General features: G+C 46.4%; 1 protein-coding gene across 13 annotated transcripts in view; it reads right to left on the bottom strand.

The window, feature by feature from the left end:
- The window catches only part of SLC22A18 (solute carrier family 22 member 18), a 224,632-nt gene that overhangs the window by 85,371 nt on the left and 119,039 nt on the right, over nt 1-20,222 (bottom strand). For all 13 annotated transcript variants that reach the window (XR_007774503.1, XR_007774502.1, XM_050953712.1 and 10 more), the window contains one exon: nt 4,380-4,481. Coding sequence is in view for 11 of the 13 variants with exons in the window: in XM_050953712.1 (XP_050809669.1) it covers nt 4,380-4,481 (102 nt within the window). In the remaining 2 variants the exon portion in view is untranslated. The remainder of the gene's footprint in view (nt 1-4,379; nt 4,482-20,222) is intronic.

Below are 20,222 nucleotides of genomic sequence, written 5' to 3'. Positions count from 1 at the left end.
TTAATAGCAGGGGCCTGTAGTGCAGTCTCATTAAGTCTTCATTACTTATACAAACCAGGCTACAGCACCCATTATAATGCATCATCATAAATAATTAAAACTAAGCTTTGCTTGTCAAAATAAATGAACACAGTACATTATGTAATACTGTACCCTTGGGATCGCTAATCCTGTTTGTCAGTATACTTGCTAATGAATTCACTGAAATCAGTAATCTGGAACAGGTCTCCCAGTCATAAGGACACGTTAATGAACATAATTAGTGAATGTAACAATTTTCTTATTGCACATGTTCTGAGCAGAGATGTCATTTCAGCAGTTTATTAGTTAAACAAAAGTACAAGAATAAACTTCTTATGCAGTAGGGCTAAACCAGCTCTGAATTCATTCACAATCCCTACTGGTCAAATGAATGGATTTCTTTGGAGTACAGAAAGGAAATTAATGCCCCTCCTCCCTCGCTCTGTACTGGAAATCTCTTATCCTATGTTTACTTTTGAGGTGTGTTTCTTTTACTGTCATCTGGAGATCATTTATATCCTTTGTTAATCTGGAAGTTTTACTCATTGGCTCATCCTGCATGGATTTTCCTTTCATAAAATCCAGTCAGCGTCTCTTGGTTACAGAGGGAAAACAAGCCCAGAAACATACCTAACTCATGACCTGCTCATTCTGAGGTTTAAATCATTTTCTTGACTGGATTAAAAAGTATGTATATATTAAACCCCTTTCTGGAGACAAAGGTAGATAGGTGCCTTGATTTCCGTGGGACCTTTGCCTAAGTTTTGGGTCAGGACTACAGGATATAGCCTTGGTACACAAAATATTCAGACCAGTGGATGGATGATAAGAGCTCCTTTGCTAGAGCAAATGCTTCCAGAGCTCATGCAGGGATCTCAGGAGAGAACGCAGCTTTAACAGTCCCCTGACCTCTGGGAATTGTCTGCCATTTGGGCAGTGTGGAGGCAGCAGAATCATGGCTCCCTGAATTAGACGGGCCCTTCAATAACAAACAACAAAAGTGGGGAATGACTGTTAAAAGCAGAGGGAGTGCTGGGGAGAGTGCTTCCCCCTGCTGAGGCCCTGTAGGAATCATGGTTGGAAGGCCCCAGTATGAACATGACTGCCAAACCCAGAATTTATTTTTCAGATAGGAAGGATTGTGCTTGGGGTCCCAGAAGGCAGGCTCAAAGGCAGATGGATGGGGAACAGGAGAGAAGGGGCAGGGCAAGGCAAAAACATGCACCCCCTAGAGGAAAACATCCCTCATGTGACTGCCAAACCTTTCTGCAGCCCCACCCAGACCCTGTTAATTCATAAGCCTTCCCACACCTGCAAATGAGAAACATCATCTCCTCTGACCACTGATTGCCCATCACGGCTGTTCAAAATCCCCACATCTCCCAGCTGACCCATCCCTGCCCCATTTTCAACCCCCAGGGAATAGGCACCCATCATCTAGATGCCTTTCAAGCTGCAAAATTACCCTCTGAGGCCATAGAAAGTCCCACCGATCACCTCCTGTGTTAGATTCCAAAACCCTTCCAGGAGGGTGTTTAGGTTTCTTTTTCAAACAGCTGCTCTCTCTACTTGCTTCCACTCTTGAGGAAAAGGCTTTGTTTTGCAGATGTGGCATCCATTGGCAGGCCAACAATAGCAAGTACATAGTAGGAGGAAAAAATTAAGTTGATCTATCTTTAATGCTCATGCTTGGAAGGGAGGGAGGAGGAATTAAAGTCAAACATTTTATGACCCCAGATCTGTAATCTGAGTACTGAGGTCAGCCAGGGCCCTCATGACACTGCAACAAGCTGCCTCAACAAGGCTCATCCCTGTTGGGACCTCCATTATGAAAAGCCACCACACACACAGATGTTTTCTTGGCAGCCCTTTGAACAGAGGACTTTTTAATAAGCTCTCCTGGGTGGAAAGGACTGCAGCTGTATTTTCCTATGAATAGTTGTCCTAGGAAATCATTCCCGACCCTTGTCTCTCAGGCCCATGCCGTCAGGATGTCCCCAAGCACCCTGGGCATGTCCTAACTGCCAGCTCTGAAGTGAATTCACAGCGGAGTTCCTTCACAAAGTTAGTAAGAACTTCTTTGGGCTGGATTTCTTCCAACCGTGGCTCATTAATCCACAGTTATATGTGCTGCCCTGCAATAACACTGTGATCTATGCAGAGAAAACTTAAATTATGCTCTTTAAATTACTCCCTTTTTATCTTTCCTCATTATTATTAATAAAAACATGCCCAGTAAGCTCATGTATCCTATTCCTACTGCTTTGGATGGGTTTGAAGTCTTTTCAATGACCCTTATATCTAACAAATTCACAAAAGAAAGAGTCTGAATGAGAGATGCCGTCTTGCTTGGCTCATGATGTTCTCATTACTGCCTTCGCTCATTTCTCAATCTTCTGAGGTAATTAAAGTCTGGAGCGTTGACAGGAATACTAAAATGTTTCAGTGAACCTGCTCCTGAGACAGCAAGATTAAGGAGGGTAATTGGGCTCCACTCAGGTTCTGCATCTCAGGTGGTGCCATTGAAGTTCATCCATTAGGCTTGTTTCAGGCCAGCTGTGTGTGCGTGTGATGATGAATGGTATGCTGGACTCATGGCATCACAGTATGCAGTCCCATGTAGGACCCATATTGTGCTCATGATTTTGATTCCTCAGTTCTCTGGCTGGTAGGGTTTAGGAAGCATTGCTAAGACAGGTCATTCTATCTGGGTTGAGCAGGGAGAAGGTGATTTGCGCCACTTTGGTATGACCAAATTTGGTGCTTATGCAGCCTCTGTGTGGAAGCACAGATCAACGTAAAGCAATCAGGTGATTTGGCACAAAGTCACCCAATGAAACAATGATTTACTTTCTCAGATTAAAACTCCAGACCTTCCTGGCTCCTAGCTTTGTGTTCTAACTTGTACAGGGACACAGTGTTGCCTAGTAGCTCAAGTATGGGTCTGGAAGTCAGGAAAACTAGGCTACTATTCCTTACTCTGGCATGGATTTGATATGTCCTCTTGGAAAAGTCACTTAACCTCTGTGTGCCCACAAACAAAGTTATAGCGTAACAGGTATGTGAATAAGATCTGTCATTTTTGCCCCTGTAACACAGCCATTTCATTGCAACATACACAATAATCAAATGCTGGTTAGAGGGTTCAAGGCCAAACTATTCAGTGAATTTCTAAAGGCTGACAGCTGAATCTATTGTCATCTTTCTCTGTCATCCTCATCCAAGACTTCATGCACCCTGGAGTCTTGGCAATTCTTGGCAGTTCAAGACCAAGGTACACACAAATTGTTCTCTGCTTCATTCCAAAAGGGCACTAAACTCAATTGTTAAAAACAGCCAGCCAAAACGACCAACCCCTAATATCACCAGCAAACTTTTGTCACAGTGTGGGTTTTTTCCCTGTAACTTTCAGAGAAGTTCAGGAAACATAACCAAGCAAAAACTGAGGGTAAGGTTTTCAAAAGCATCAAGTTACTCAGGCCTGTTCTAAACATGGTTTTGTACTGGTATGACTCTTTGGGTTAGGTGTGTGAGGAGTGTATTGTGGGGTTTTGTTGTTATTGTTTTTGTTTACCAAACAACCCCTAGCGTGGTCACAGTTAGGGCTTATCTACATTACAGTGCTTTGGTTGGTATGCCTATGCTGGAACAGTCTCCTAGTGTAGACATAGCATAAGCCAACAGTAGTTCTGCCACCACAGTAATGTTCCTGAATGGCATTAGCTAAACTGACAGAAGCACTCTTCTGTCAGCACAGTTGTTTTTACACTAGGCATTTTGCTATGGAACAGCAGGGATGGGTGTGTGCGTGAGTGCGTGTGGTGCCAGTAAACTCTGTTGGGTAGATGAGGCCTTCCAGTAGTAAGAAGTTTTCTTATACTAATACAGCTTATTCCCTTTCCCATATAGGAAGCACCTTTATACCACTCTAACTGCATCCACTAGGGGGTTGTACTGATTTAACGGCACCAGTATAGGTTGAGAGTATAACTTGTGTGTAGACAAGCCCTTTAGGAACACAAGTTTCACTGAAAGTCAATGAACTTTTTGACCTAAGTCACTAAGGGCTTGTCTATGATACATTAAGGCAGTACAACCTCTCTAATGTGGGCATGGTTATATTGGTAAAAAAGTGCTTTATTTCAGAATAGCCATGCATGTATGGGAAGGGGGATAACTATGCTGATAAGTCATACTAATATAACTGCATCCACATAAGAGCTGTTACCCATATAGCTATATTGATTTTAAAAAACCCACCACACATATACACCCCTCACCAATATATTTATACCCACATAACTTTTAAATGTAAGCCAGGCCTAAGGTTCATTTAAAAATCCCACCCATTATCTTACCATAGCAAGGCCCACTCCACTGAAGGCTAAGACACTCAACATGATCAGGGTCCTCTCTGTAAAGCGACTAGTTAGTCTTCCAATTACCAGACCCTGGACAACCTAGAAAAAGAGCAAACAAACATATATGTTAAGTACTATATGAAATGTATTATAGGGCAAGCTATAGGGGTGGAGCTGTTGCTAGTGTTTCAAGCAAGGGTCCGGGAGTCAGGACTTCTGTACTATATTCCCAGCCATCACTGATGTGTTGAGTGACCTCAGGTGAGCTACTGACCGCCTATGCCTCAGTTTTCCCATCTGTAAAATGGGAATAAGGTTACATCACTATCTCAGTGGGTGGTTGCAAGACACATTTCATTAGTGTATGCAAAGCACTTGGACCTGAAAGGCACTTGGGATTCAAAGTGTTGTATTATGAAATGCATTCTAGATGAAATTTACCCTGTGCAGAGGACCAGCACAAAATCTATGTGTCATTTAAGACCTCTATGTAGGGTTTAAATGGATTTAAATGTTTTGTATTCCAATGATAAAGCTACACAAATTTGCCAGAAAGAGATATGATATCCTCTAGGGTGTGGATTTTCCCATTAAACTGTATTCTTACTAGAACTGGTCAAAACTTTAAAATGATTTTTATGTAAAATGCCTTTTATACCAACATGAAAATTTTTATGAAATATAATTCATTTTGGTTGAAATGTTTCATTTTGAGAAATCTTGTCATTTTTTCCCTGAAATTTTCATTTTGATTGGGGGAGGAGGAACACACTTGCCTTTCCTTCTCTTTTTGTGTTTTTTATAAGTATAAAAAAGTATCCCTATGGGTTTTAAAACTGGAAAAAAGTGAGAGAGTAGGTTATTCTCCACCCTGAGTGGGAGGAAAAAAATTTAAACCCTCATGAAAAATTTCTAGCACAATGAAAAAACTCTGTCTTGACTCTTTTCATAAGATATGCTTACCTTTTTCTATCCAGCTCTAGTAACTATGATTTTGTTCTGCTCCCTGCCCCCAAGAGTGAGTAAATACTGTAAATATAAATTAGAAATACCAAATAGGTCATCTGCCTGATACAGTGATTCTGAGTGCTCAGTACACTCCTCAAGACAGTGTAATAAACATTTTCATTTAGGGACAGGCATGATAGAAACATCTGTGGAATACTGGAAAAAGTAATGAATTTTTAACAAAAAACTGAAGGGACACTAGCAGCAGTTACTCCCAGCCTTTGTCTTGTCTGTAATGATGGTAAGCTCTTTGGGGTGCAGGTAGCGTCTACACTGAAGCGCTACAGCAGCATCACTGACGTGGTACAGTTTTGCTGCTGTAGCCTTTTAAGTGTAGACATGCCCATAGTAAAATGCCTAAGACTATGAGGCCTTGATCTTGGCTGAGACCACAAAACACTACTGGAAGGTAGAGACTGGAACATTCAATAACTATATTAAAAAGAATGTTGAGGTTGTCAAGTCAAGCACTCTAAAGCGAGGAAATACTAGAACTAAGGTTGCCCATGTAACCTTAATTCAGCCCCCTTTGTGTGTATGCATTATGATACAAGCTTTAATTACATGATCACGTGCTATTTTTTCTATAGGGCACCTGTTTCACTGAATGCACACAAGGGCCCTTTGCTGGGGATTAATCAGGATTGGGTAGTGAAAGAGACTGTGGGACCCCTGATTCATTTGGTCAGAAGTGAAGACCAGGGCTAGCAGGAAGGGAAAGGATAATCTCATGGTGAAGACAGCTGAATGCCTCCTTGGAGAATTTGGTTCTCTCTGCTTCTATCTCTGTGATGCTGGGCAAGTCACTTAAACCAAACTTTTCACAAGTAGCCACACATGTTCCTCAATTTCTGGGTGCCCAACATGAGACACCTGGGGCTGGATTTGCAAAACTGCTGAGCACTCACAGCTACAATTGAAGCTGAGCTCTGAACATATAAAATCCTATAAAAATGCTAAATACTCTGAAAATTCAGGTTCTTGGGCCAAGCCCCACAAAGGTATTTATGGAAGTTAGGAGCCTAAATACCTTTCTGGCTCAGAGCCATGGTGCATGAAAACTAGTGAACATTTTGGCCTTAATTTCTCTATACTTCAGATCCCCACCTATAAAGAGGTGATAATAACAGCATCTGTTCTCACAAAGGTGTTGAGAAGATAAATTCATTGATGTTTGTGAAGCACTCAGAGGCTATGGCAAGAGCACCACAAGTATGACCACGAGGAGATTAATTATTGTGTATTCAGTGCTAGGTTTGTTGATGTGCAGTAAATGAAGACTGGGGTCACCCACTGAATGTGAAGGATAGAAAAAAATATTGAATAACTGGCCTTCGCTGAATGAGGCAGGGATCCTGTGGACAAATAGTATGTGATCATATAATCAATGACCTGGCACATTTTGGATGCGACTAGGTAAACTAAAGTGTGTCATGTGAGGTCTCAAATAAAAGCCATATAGATATTGTGTAAGGATTTTTGTATAGAAACAGAAAATTACATTTTTAAAGTCATTGTCTAGGGCAGGGGTTGGCAACCTTTCAGAAGTGCTGTGCTGAGTCTTCATTTATTCACTCTAATTTAAGGTTTTGTGTGCCAGTCATACATTTTAATGTTTTTAGAAGATCTCTTTCTATAAGTCAATAATATATAACTAAACTATTGTTGTATGTAAAGTAAATAAGGTATTTAAAATGTTTAAGAAACTTCATTTAAAATTAAATTAAAATGCTGAGCCCCCGGACCAGTGACCAGGACCTGGGCAGCGTGAGTGTCACTGAAAATCAGCTCACGTGCTGCCTTCGGCACACGTGCCATATTTTGCCTACCCCTGGTCTAGGGAATGGTCACCAGCAAGGGCGTAAAAATAGGTTTTCTGTCAGACAAGAAATGTTAATCTATCCAGCTGTTTACATGTATATTTAGTATTGTATGGTTCACAGCGGGTCTCCTCTCACAAGGCTAAATTGGATGATAATACAGATTGTTTGGTTCTTCCTGTTACTATTCTCTCTCTGAAGTGTTTACAATGTGGGGGGCATGGGTGACCCGTGAACCACCGGCTTGGGGACGCTAGCCCCCAGCTCCACCCCTTCCACGTGAGCCCCTGCCCCTTCCATACCCCTCCACCAGAGCCCAGAGCCCCCCTTCCCACTGCAGCTACCAGCCCCCACCCCAGGCTAGTGCCCCCAGCTCTGGAGCAGCAAGAGGGCGGGTGGTGCAGCCCCAGCCCAAGCCGAGGCCACTACACAGAGGGAGCTGCAGAGCGGGAAGCAAGGGTGGGCCTGGGCACGGATCATGGGCAGGGACAAACCTGGCTGTTTGGGGAGGAACAGCCTCCCCAACTATGATACCTGCTGCCCATGGCCAGGGGGAGAGGAAGGGAGACCCCCTATCTTGAGGTGCACATCAAAGGTTTTCTCTAGTGTATTTGGGGGACGAAGACGACACCCTGGCATCCTTCACTGAAGAAGTAAATTGCATCTACTTCATGGAAGAGGGGTCTCATGCAGGCCTGGCTGAAAGCCCTGGAGAGAGCTTTGGATAAGATAGGCTTCTTTGGAAAGGAGGGCAACTTGTTAGTAAATTTTAGTCTTTAGGAAGCATGTATATAACCATGTGTTTCCAATCTTCTTACTCACTCTTACTTGAATCTCTGTTCATTGATAATGACCTTATTCTTGCTTTCACTAGAAACATACTTAAGTGCTGTGGTATTAAGTAAAGTGGTGATCCTGAGTACAATCTTACAAGCTGGCGTGTGCTGTTTTCCTGGGAGCAGCAGGCCTGGAAATTATGAGAGTGTTCAGTGGGTAAGGGGGTGGGCACTACAGGAAATGCTCCCGAGGACTCAGGGGTTGGTGTGTGCCTATTGCTAATGTGTACAGATAGGGGGAGGCCTGGAAGGCAGTGCTTGTGTTGTCTGAGGCTGGTGGTTTCAGGGAACTGATCCACAGCAGCCACAGACACGACTTCCTCATGCTATGGGCAAGTGATGGTGACGTGCTTCACAACCTGGGCTACCCTTGGGGAGCGTCACAGCAATACCTGGCACCCTCAAGCCCAAGGCAGAGAATCAAAACACTGAAAAGAAGAGAAACCAACAATGGGGGGGGGGGCAGGGGTGGAGGGAGAGATAAAAAAGCACATCCATGATCATACCCTCAGTTCAGGTAAATCAATGCCTGCACAACTACTTCAATGTACACCAGCTAAGGACCTAGGGTGCTCAAACTCTCTCCCTCTTTCTCTCTAATATATGAAATTTTCTCACTAAAAGTTGTTTGGGGCTACTGTGGACTCTGTCCTTTGGAGCAGCCAGGAACAGGGTTAAGCAAGAGGGAGTGAGCAGAAATACTTAGCATACCCTGGCCCTCTCAGCAATGGAAGGATGGGAAAAGTGGTGAAATAGCCGCATCCATTCTAGTTACCAGAGGCTGATGAGAATATTGCATTGGAGCTGCAGCAAGCCACAGAATAAATACTGTGTGACACCCTAAGATTGGCTTGCAAGGCTATGTCAACGTATGGGGTGATTGTCAGAATAGCTGGGTGGGCCAGCTGAGGTGGCAGCAGTCTGTCAGAACTACCAGGCAGCTGGGAATTCTCCCAACAAGGCAGCACCACTGAGCAGACTAACGATGCAGCTTTGATAAGGAACCTTCTTTGGGATCATTGGTTAGGCCCTTGCTTGTGCGCTGTGGTTGATTGGCATGGGACTATCAGAGGATTTGCAGGGAATGACATCAATGCTCACCAGCTCAGGCATAGGGATGACTTACTAGTGAGGCTGAGCGAGGCCAACTGCAAATCATGTTGTGCAATGGCAGGAGGTGGTTAGTGGGGTGATCACAGTGCTACAAGCAATTTGTGGTTCCATTCACAGGAGGGAGGAGAAGTGGCTGAGTAATGCTTCTCTAGGCGTACCTTTTTAAAAGTGTGCAGTCATTAGCCTTTTTGAAACATTCCAGTCTAACTAATCAAATCTCAAGGAGAGGAATGACATGAAGGCCTGTTACTGCTGGAGTGGACCTGCACCTTTGCTGAGTCATAGCTGCTCACCGAACAGGTACTGTAATGAGATCTGGAGTGGAGATGAGCCCCTCCCAAGGCTCACTTTGATCTCTGTGTGACTGACTCAGCCACAGTGAGTTTCTAATACCGTATTAGAAATCTGAGCTACTTATCTTTTCACACTGATCAATGCAAGTCTGAATTTTCTCAGACCTGAACTGAGAGTGTGTCTTTATTTAATTGGGTTACACCATACAAATCCAGCCCATTCCCTGCCTCATTTTGTCTCTTCCTCATCTCTCTACTGCTGTGGTGACCAGACTAAATGCTTGACAAGGATTAAAAGGCTATCCTGTCCCAATGTCTCCCACTACTAAATGGAACCTGGGACATCTCTCACAATGACAATATGCTATTTACCGTCCTGCAGAGAGTGGGTCTATATTGCAGTCTTTGTGCAAAAAAATGTTTCACTGATTGCAGAAGAGCGTTTAGTATTAAACCTAGATTTCCCAGGCTTGGATGAATGTTGGTAATACCACTTAGCACTGATAGAGCACAGGGCCGGCTCTAGCCATTTCGCCGCCCCAAGCACAGCAGCACACCGTGGGGGGCGCTCTGCCACTCGCCGGTCCCGCGACTCCGGTGGACCTCCCGCAGGCGTGCCTGCGGATGCTCCACCGGAGCCGCAGGACCAGGGGCCCCTTCACAGGGACGCCTGCAGGAGGTCCACCGAAGCTGCCTGCCGCCCTCCCGGCAACCAGCAGAGCGCCCCCTGCAGCATGCCGCCCCAAGCATGCGCTTGGCACGCTGGGGCCTGGAGCCGGCCCTGATAGAGCAGATCTTAAGATGCTACAACTTAAAAGTGCAGCACAAAAGTTAATCAATAAATTCTTAAATAATGCATAGACTGCGTGGTCTGCTGCTTGCCAAATAAGTCAGTCCACGATTTCCCACTACCAGGAAGTTAGTCGATTAACAGAATAACTTCACTAAAGGTATGAATTACATGAGTAGCACAGCAAAGAATCCTGTGGCACCTTATAGACTGACAGACGTTTTGGAGCATGAGCTTTCGTGGGTGAATGGCTTGCCAACTACAGAACCAGTTTCTCCTCTCTTGGTTTTCACATCTCAACTGCTAGAACAGAGCCTCATCCTCCCTGATTGAACTAACCTCGTTATCTCTAGCTTGCTTGCTAGCATATATATACCTGCCCCTGGATATTTCCACCACATGCATCTGAAGAAGTGGGTATTCACCCACGAAAGCTCATGCTCCAAAACGTCTGTTAGTCTATAAGGTGCCACAGGATTCTTTGCTGCTTTTACAGATCCAGACTAACACAGCTACCCCTCTGATACATGAGTAGCACATGCTCCTACCAAGGCCCTGCTTTTCGTATTTGTTTTTTTTTTTTTTAACATTGTTCTGGTATTGTGAAAATGGCAGTATAAATAAAGGTGGTTTTTAAAAAATTTTTTTGCTTGCAGAAAACAGAAAAATGGCAGTAGACCTAGTCTGAGGCTTTCCACTTGAAACAGGCTTACCCCTCACATGAAAAGTTTACCATGAAGTTTGATACTTACATGGTTTTAAAGTAAAGCTCAGACCAATTAAGGTGTAGACCTCACCGCCCCATTTCACATTAATACCAAATGTATTCTAAGTTTAGAGCCAATGTTCAGATCCCTAAACCACCGTATTTCAGACCCATTTAAGGGCCAAATCTAACCCCATTTCAAATGTATGTCTAGTGCTAAAGCGAAGACCCTTTAAGTGGCAAGCCTTAGGTCACTCAAGGTAAGTCTACACTGCAGTTAAATACTGGTGGCTGGCCTGGGTCAGCTGACTTGGGCTTGGGTTACCCTTTCACAGGGTTCCAGAGCCCAGGCTCCAGCCTGAGCCCAAACATCTATACTGCAATTACACAGCCCCATAGCTGGAGCCCTGTGAGCCCATGTCACTTACGCAGGCCAGCCACAAGTGTTTAATTGCAGCGCAGACACACCCTAAAATACCAAATGCTAGACTCCACATTAGACTCCACTTAAGTGGAGAAAGTCACTCGATTCTCTTCAAGAGCAATCCTAGTTCTACTGGAAGTCTTAGAACTCTCAAGCACCAGGTCACTTCATTGGCCTGGCGTTTGACGCTTAGGTACGTCTACGCTGCAAAAACAACCCTGCAGCAGCGAGTCTCGGAGCTTGGGTCTACAGATTCAGGCTCACCCTACGGCACTAGGAACAGCTGTGCAGAGGTCTGGGTTGGAGCTTGGGCTCTGAAGCCTGGGGGACAGGGTTGGGCTTCAGAGCCGAAGCTCTAGCCTGAGCTCAAATGTCCACACAGCCGTTTTTAGCAGGTAATGCGAGCCAGTGGCTGTAGACCCGAGCTCTGGGACTCACTGCTGCGGGTTTTAAAATGCAGAGTAGACTTACCCTAACTAGTCAGAGGATTGCCGATAGAAACACATTTGTGCAGTAAAGTGCAAATTTTAGACTACGGGGCAGTGTGCTCTACTGGAAAGAGCACTGGACTAGGGCCTAGGAGACCTGGGTTCTATTCCCAGCTTTGCTGTTGAGTGGCCTTGGGCAAGTCCTTTCTAGTTGTTGGATTTAGAGTGGGAGTGGTGGCCTGTGATACACAGGCAGTCAGACTATAGTGGTCCCTTCCAACCTCAGATTCTATTATGTCACTTCTCTGTGCCTCAGTTTTCCCTGTAAAATGGGGATATTGATCCTGATCACCTTTGTAAAGTAGCAGAAGATGGGTAGTGTTGTTAAAAGTAGCTGTTCAAATCCCAGACTGTCAAAGCCACATACTTTGGATGACTTATGCCAACTTGACACCATTCCACTTCAATACAAAACAGATGTCACGGGCAAACCTCAGATCACTTACACTGCAAACTTCACCCATTTAACATCCTTATAGTTTTTTTTCCCCCCTCTGACCTTGCTTACATGCTCTTTGCTTCTCCAGTCTCCATGTGCCCATTTCCAATCCATCTCTTGGGTCAGGTTACACAGCTCATAGCAGGGGAGTGGGAGAGTATTTCCAGTCATTGGCTAGGGAATTGTTTCCACTGAGAATTCTGGCTTGATCTGCCTTACAGCTGGAGGAAATCTGTCCTGATTTGCAAACTAATGCAGCCTCTCAATCTCTAAAATGACTGGGTTAGACCCTGAGCTGGTGGAAATAGGAGTAGCTCCCTTTGGCCGCTACACCAATTTATATCAGCTAAGAATTTGGCTTAGTAACAGCCACATGTCAGCCAGCTGGGAGCTCTCTTGTGCTCTAAAGTTCAGCATTACCATTATATATTTGTTGTCCATTTCTAAGTAAATTCATGCCTGCAGTTGTCCTGTACACACAGCAGTTATCTGATTTATGTGTGCATGCAGCAGTTATTTGCACATGCAGCCTCTTTTGGGGGAGAGGGCTTGTGTTTATCTACAACAGGGGTGGGCAAACTACGGCACACAGGCCGGATCCGGCCTCTAAGGGCTTTGGATCTCCCCCATGGGATTGCCCCTCATTGCTCTCTGGGCCCCACACTGCTCTCAGAAGCAGCTGGCACCTTGTCCCTGCAGCCCCTGGGCGGGGGGACAGAGGGCTAAATGTGTTGCCCTTGTCTCCAGGCACTGCCACCCCAGCAGCTCCCATTGGCTGGGAACAGGGTACCTGGAGGCACAGCAAGGGCAGCGCATGCGGCGCCCTCCGCCTTCCCTCCCGCAGGGGCCGCAGTGCTTCCTGGAGCAGTGCAGGGCGAGGGACAGTGCAGGAATGCAGGGAGCCTGCCCTGGCCCCAGTACCGTGGAGCCGCTTTAAGTAAGTGGCACCGGGCCGGAGCCCAAACCCCTCCTGCACCCCACCCCCTGCCCTGAGCTCCCTGCTGCATCCCAACCCCTTGCCCTGAGACCCCTCATGCACTCCTCCTGCACCCCAAGTCCCTGTCCTGAGCACCCTCGTACATCCCGCACCCCTCATGCACCCTAACCCCCTTCTCTGAGCCCCCTCATGCACTCCAAACCCCTCCTCTGCCCCCATCCCTTCCCTTGAGCCCCTTCCTGCACACCCTGTGCCCTCCCTGCACTCCCTCCTGCACCCCAACCCCCTGCCCTGGCCCTGCACACAATTTCCCCACCCAGATGTGGCCCTCGGCCCAAAAAGTTTGCTCACCCCTGATATACGCCCATAGTTTTGCAAACATAGTCATTCTGCAAAAACAATTGGTGAGTTTTAGAGGCTGGGCTGAAGCTCCTTAAAAACTCAGCACTTATTGCACTGATAAGTCTCCCAGGGTACGTTGGCGGGTAGCGATTGATTTATCGGGGATCATATATCGTGTCTCATCTAGACACGATATAGCGATCTCTGAATGCTCTCCCCATTGACTCCAGAACTCCACCAGAGCGAGCGGCGATAGTGGAGTCGACGGGGGAGCAGCGGCCATCGATCCCGTGCCGTGAGGCCGGGAGGTGAGTCGACATAAGATATGTTGATTTCAGCTACGGGAATACTGTAGCTGAATTTGTGTATCTTACATTGACCCCCCCCCCTTCCCCGGAGTAGACCAGGCCCAAGAAAAGCCTTGATGGTACTGAAAAAGCAGCAGTGGAATGTGAGTGTTCTTTCTGTCTTCGTGTTCTGAGCTTCTTCCTTGCATGTAGCCTCTGTTTCAAAGAGCATGCCTTGGGCTGTCTACCATGGGCTTCTTCTTACCCAAATGGTGCTGACCTTTGTCCTTTGAAGTACTGTGGAAAGAGACCTTGCAGAAATCTGGTCTGTCATCAGGGAACAAAAGAGGAAGGAAATAGTTTGCAAGTGAAATGACAAGAGCCGCCCATGGCTGTGTACACATGCCACAGGTGAAACAGCTTGATCCGTTCTTCTTGAAAGACAGATAAGCCGCTGAACCGCCAGTGGAAATACTGATCTGGCAACTCCCATCAAATACTTTTAAGCAGTGAAATCTCTCTCTAACCTCCGTGCTCCATTTGCAATTTAAGCATTTATCCACTGTACAAGTCATTGGATGAGAGAGGGAATGACTCTTTAGTCCAGTGGTTAGGGCACCCAGCTGGCAGGTGGGAGACCCAAGGTAGGTTGACACAGCAAGCAGCTGCCCAAAGCAGCGTGTCTCAGCACAGGATGACAAACTTGGGCTTATAGTGCTACAGGTAGGGTGACCAGATGTCCCGATTTTATAGGGACAGTCCCGATTTTTGGGTCTTTTTCTTATATAGGCTCCTATTACCCTCCACCCCATCCCGATTTTTCACATTTGCTGTCTGGTCACCCTAGCTACAGGCCAGTGCTAAAAATAGCTGAGTAGACATTCAGACTCTGCATCTTTAGCCCACCTCCCTCTCTAAACTTCAGAGCCTGAGCCTGAATGTCTACCTAGCTTTCCTCCCCTCCAGTACAAGCCTCGCAAGCCCGAGGCTGAAGCTCAGTGCTGCTCGCTGTGTAGATGTACCCCCAGAGTCCAGTCCTTCTGCTCCAGTCACTCTTCCATTATCAATCCACAGTGGAACAGTTTCAACAGGAGAGACTCAGGGAGCTCTGCATCAGACTATCCCATAGCCCAGTGGTTAGGGGACATGGATGAATGTTCATGTCGCACGCCCCGTCAGTACCTGGGGATGCTAACGATCCAACCAACAGACCAAATTCAGTGATGAATCATGTGCCACCCAAGGCACGTTGTGCATGCACTAAGAAATGCTTAGAGCACTCCCCTGGCGGGGGGAGACCCTTGTTCAGATTCTTTTTGCCCCTCTGACACAGAGGCAAGTAATTGAACCTGGGTCTCCCACATCCCAGGTGAGTGCTCCAACTCCTGGGCAAAAAGTATAAGGAGAGCACCACCATCACCACCTCCTGTGGCTGTTTTGTGTGGAGCAAGGCAGGCGCCCAAATGGATTCTCACAAGAAATACCTTGGGTGCATAAGGCACCTGACTGCAGGAGAGGGGTTCCCATTCCGGGATCACTATGCAGAGATAGGTCCTACAGCCTAGACTTGGGTATCAATCTCTGGGCAGGGCTTAGGACACACCCTTCTCGTTGCCATCATCCATGTGGCTAGCTTAGGCAGCTCCTCAGCTAGTGTGCTGTCTTTTTGTGGATGGCATTCTTAGGTGCTTGTCCTCTCGCCATTTATTGTATAGGGAGCCTAGGTGCCTAACTCAGCTTTGGGGGTTACAGTGTTGGTCCTGTGGTTTTCCAGGTGCCTAAAAGTTAGGTACTATGGCTGGGGTTTCCAACTGTCTAATTGCACAAACCCAAACATCCTTCCCCACCCCGTCCCCAAGGCTACACTCCTTCTTCAAGGCCCTGCTCCCCGCTCACTCCAGTCCCCCTCCCTCCGTTGCTTGCTTTCCCCCACCCTCATTTGGGGCAGGGGGTTGGGGTGTGGGCTCTGGTCTGAGGCAGAAGGGTTTGGAGCATGGGAGAGGGTTCCATGCTGAACCTGAGGCGGGGGGTTGGGGTGCAGGAATGGGTGTGGACTCTGGGAGGGAGTGTGTGTAGGGGACGGGGTTCAGGGCTGGACAGGGATGCAGGGGGTTGGGGCACAGGAGGAGGTTCAGGGTGCAGGTTCTGGCCAGATGGCACTTACCTTGCGTGGCTTCCAGAAGTGGCGGCATGTCTGGCAGCGGCTCCTAGGCTCAGGAGTGGCCAGGTGGCTCCGCCCCTGCCTGCAGGCACTTCTCCTGCAGCTCCCATTGGCCGCGGTTCCCTGTTCCCGGCCAATGAGAGCAGCAAAATCAGAGCTCGGGGCAGGCGCAGCATACAGAGACCCCCTGGCCATCCCTGTGTCTAGGAGCTGCTGCTGTCGTAGGACATGCCGGCTGTACCAGGAGCGGCATGGAGCCAGGGCAGGTAGAGAGCTGGCAGATTTTTAGCAGCCTAAAATCTCCTGGGTTAGCTTCAGTAGTCTCCAGGAGATCGAGCCCCATTCCAGGAGACTCCCGGCCAAACTGGGACGGTTGGCAACCCTAACTATGATGTTCACTGTTGCAACACCTAAATCCCTTTGTGGATCCCATCCAGAGCATTTAGAGAAAAAGGATTTTAAAACAAGAGAGTCTAAATCAGGGATTGGCAACCTCTGGCATGTAGCTTGCCAGGGCAAGCACCTTGGTGGGCTGGGCCAGTTTGTTTACCTGCTGCATCGGCAGGTTCGGCCAATCGGTTCGTCGTCCCAGGCCAATGGGGGCGGCGGGAAGCCGCGACCAGCACGTCCCTCACCCACGCTGCTTCCCACCTCCCCCATTGGCCAGGGACAGTGAACCGCGGCCAGTGGGAGCTGCAATCGGCCGAACCTGCTGATATGGCAGGTAAACAAACTGGCCTGGCCTGCCAGGGTGCTTACCCTGGCGAATTGCGTGCAGAGGTTGCCAACCCCTGGTCTAAGTGTATGTCTACCTTTCCTAAAGGCTCACTATCCCCATGGTAACCTGGGCAGGCCTAGCTTCTTCAGACAGTTTGGTGGTTGCCTGCATCTTAGCCTGGTTCCTACAAATTCTCTTTATTAACTAAACCACTATGCTCATACAGTAGACATCCCAGTAATCAGGTCAGCATAGAGTATACAGAAGTTATTCCAGAACAGCTCCAGTTCGGTCAGCAGATCAAGGGGAGAACTGTACAATCACAGACTTCATCCATGTGCACTCTACAGAAGATCAGCAGTAATCTATAAAACACTGAACATCCACTGGATGTACATGCGACTCATTCACAAACCAGATCAGCAGTCACAGGACAACAATAACAAAAGAGGAAAATGTGGCTTTGGAAAGCCTTCTGCCCCTTGAATTTCAGGGCCTGTACAAAGCCCTTAGAATGTGGGATGGTAAAGCCTACTTTTTTATTTTATCAGCTGGTCACAACTTTCTGTCACAAACACCTTTTGATTTGAACCCGCTACTTAATGTTTCTGAGACTGAGGGAGGCATATAAAGATGCTGGGTGGTGGGGGGAGGATACACATACTGAGTCCCAAACTGCTGACAATAGCATCTTGCCTGAAAGAATAAAGAATATTTTATATTTTGCAAGCTCCAGTGCGTCATTCATCTTTTCTATTGGCTTAAATTCTTCAGACCGGGGAAACTGAAGAACTTTGTGTTTGTTGTCTTTCATCAGGTAGCTTTTCCCCAGGCTTACCTGGCTATAATTAAAAACCCAATCCTTTAATCATTTGTTTGTTGCCCAGAAGAGAAAACTAGAGGGACAGACAGAGTATATATAATGTAAATCTTTCCTCCGAGAGACAGTCTCTCGAATAATCCAGTAACAAGATTGCAGTTGGAGATATAATTTGTTTGACAAGAAGAGATAAATTTAGTCAAGGGACCAGACTATCTGTGTGTGTAAATTTTTTTCCCCCTTTAATTTTAAAATCACATCTGGTGCTTAGATATCAGTTACTTGCCAGCAACTCCAGGTGCTTCATTTGCTTAATCCTCGTGCAGAATGTTCCCAGCAGATACTATGCTACAAGCTTTCCAGCACCATGCCTTAGACCAGGGGTTCTCAACCTTTTTCTTTCTGACCCCCCCTTCACCCCCCACCCACATGCTATAAGAACTCCACAGCCCACCTGTGCCAACGTAACTGGGTTTCTGCATATAAAAGCCAGGGACAGCATTAGGGGGTAGCAAGCAGGGCAACTGCCCGGGGCCTCATGCCATGGGGGTTGCCACGAAGCTACATTGCTTAGACTTCGGCTTCAGCCTCGAGTGGCGGGGCTCAGAGCCTGTGCTTTAACCCCATGCAGCAGGACTTTGGTTTCTGCCCTAGGCCCCAGCAAGTCTAATGTTGGCCCTGCTTGGTGGCCCCCCTGAAACCTACTCATAGCCCCGCAAGGGGCCTCAGACCCCTGGTTGAGAACCACTGCCCTAGGCTTTCTCCATTTACTGATGTTTACAACTCTATAGAAAACTAGAGCCTATCAGGCCAGCTTCAACTAATTGTGCAGTGTAAAATGACGTTCTGGAGAGAAAGGGGCTAAAAGTTACACCTCCCAGTAAAAATTCTCACAGAAGTCACGTCTACACTACAGACTTGTGCTGGCATAGCTGTTTCGGTCAGGCACATGACTCATGATAGACATAGCTGTGCCAGCAAAAGCCCCTGCTGTAGATGTAGTTATATCAGCAAAAAAGTGCTTTTAGTAGTAAGCTTAATTTGCTCGGTGGGGTGGGGAGAGGGTTGGAATATGCTATGCTGGCAAAAACTGCATCCCCACTAGAAGCACTTTGCTGGTATAGTATAAAGCACACCTAGTGTAGACGGGGGCTCAGTAAATGTACTTTGAAGGAGGTTTTGTTCACATCTTTTCTGTGATGAGACCGCTCTGAAATTAGAACCATTTTACACAGTCCTGGCTGAGAATGATTGCATGTTCCTGAAGGCACTCCAAGCCCCTGACTGAATAGCCTACAGCGATCAGCTCTCTATGCCTGCTGTAACATATTGTAGGTTTTAGGGAATCTCCTACTCCCTAAGTAGCGTGGAGGTGGCTGCTTGCAAAACTCTTGACCTCATTTCATTATCTTCAATCAGAAGTTCCCTTTTGGATTTATATTGGCATAACCATAAGTAATTACACATCATCATGATACAACAACTTCCATATTACTCTAGACCTCTGGCTTTCTTCCATTAAGCTACCCACGCTATTTTCACCTAATTGCCAGACCTCAGCATTATCCAGTTTTGGTCATATCCAGTTCCTGAGTGGCTGCTTCATCTCCCAGTTGCCTTTAAGACACTGCATTCCAGGACCCTCTTCTCATTTTCTGATCTTATTTCACTCTTTCTTTTCCCAGATCTCAACTTTCTCCCCTTTTCCCCTGTTACTTAGCTTTATTTCACAGCTGCACAGCACTTTCCAATATCCTGTGCTATTAAACTGTGATCTTTGCTTAACTGGGAACAGATGTATCTGAAAATAAGTTCTCAGCAGCCATTAAAAAAAAAGGTTGAAACAACCCATCTTATCCTTGCTGTTAGAAACCATGTTCCAAAGCCCAGTGAAGCCAATAGAAAGACTTTTTCAATGGGAGATTGAGCAGGCCCACATAATTCTCTTTATTTGTAGATGTCAACATGGTTCACAAAAGAAGGTAAATATCATTACCTTCATTTCAAAAGTGGGGCGACTGAAACATGGAACATTTAAGCAACTTGCCCAAGGTCAAAATGTGGGTCAGTGGCATTGCTTGGAACAGAATTTGAGGTCTCCTCCTGTCCAATGCCCCATCCACTACTCCACATTACTGAGATTTTCTGGAGAGGACATTCCTGGGCTAGATCCTCAACTGGTGGAGCATCGAATTACACTGGCTAAGGTTCTGGCTCTTGTAGCTAGACATGAAGGAAAAGAGGACGAGATAATTTGATACCTAACTTATTTGTTGAGCCAATTAATGATACACAAGCTTCATGACAAAGAGGTCTCTCTGAGGGTGTTGCCAAAGAGGTCTTTCTGATGAGTGTTGCTCTACGAGACGTTTCGTTTTGATCAGATTGCAAGTACTGGATTGGGGCAGATTCCCCCATTAAGTTTTAGAAGATGCCTCTTTAAAATCTATTTTGTTAACATTTTAAAGAAAAACTTGGAATGAAGATGCACCAGAGCCCTGGGCTATGGAATAAGAAAAGAGGCCCCATACATTAGAGATAATTTAAGGTACTATTGTTTAGCGAGATAGTTGGATTTAAAAATGTGGCTGGAAGTGCAGCTTCTTAATGAGACAAGAGAATCAGTGGGCCTCACAATAGTGTATCACTGAAGACAAT

Source organism: Gopherus flavomarginatus, chromosome 5 (assembly GCF_025201925.1).
Source record: "Gopherus flavomarginatus isolate rGopFla2 chromosome 5, rGopFla2.mat.asm, whole genome shotgun sequence".
In the NCBI taxonomy this organism is placed as follows: domain Eukaryota; kingdom Metazoa; phylum Chordata; order Testudines; family Testudinidae; genus Gopherus; species Gopherus flavomarginatus.
Note: the sequence above shows the minus strand (reverse complement) of the source record. Positions and strands in the feature narration are given on the sequence as shown.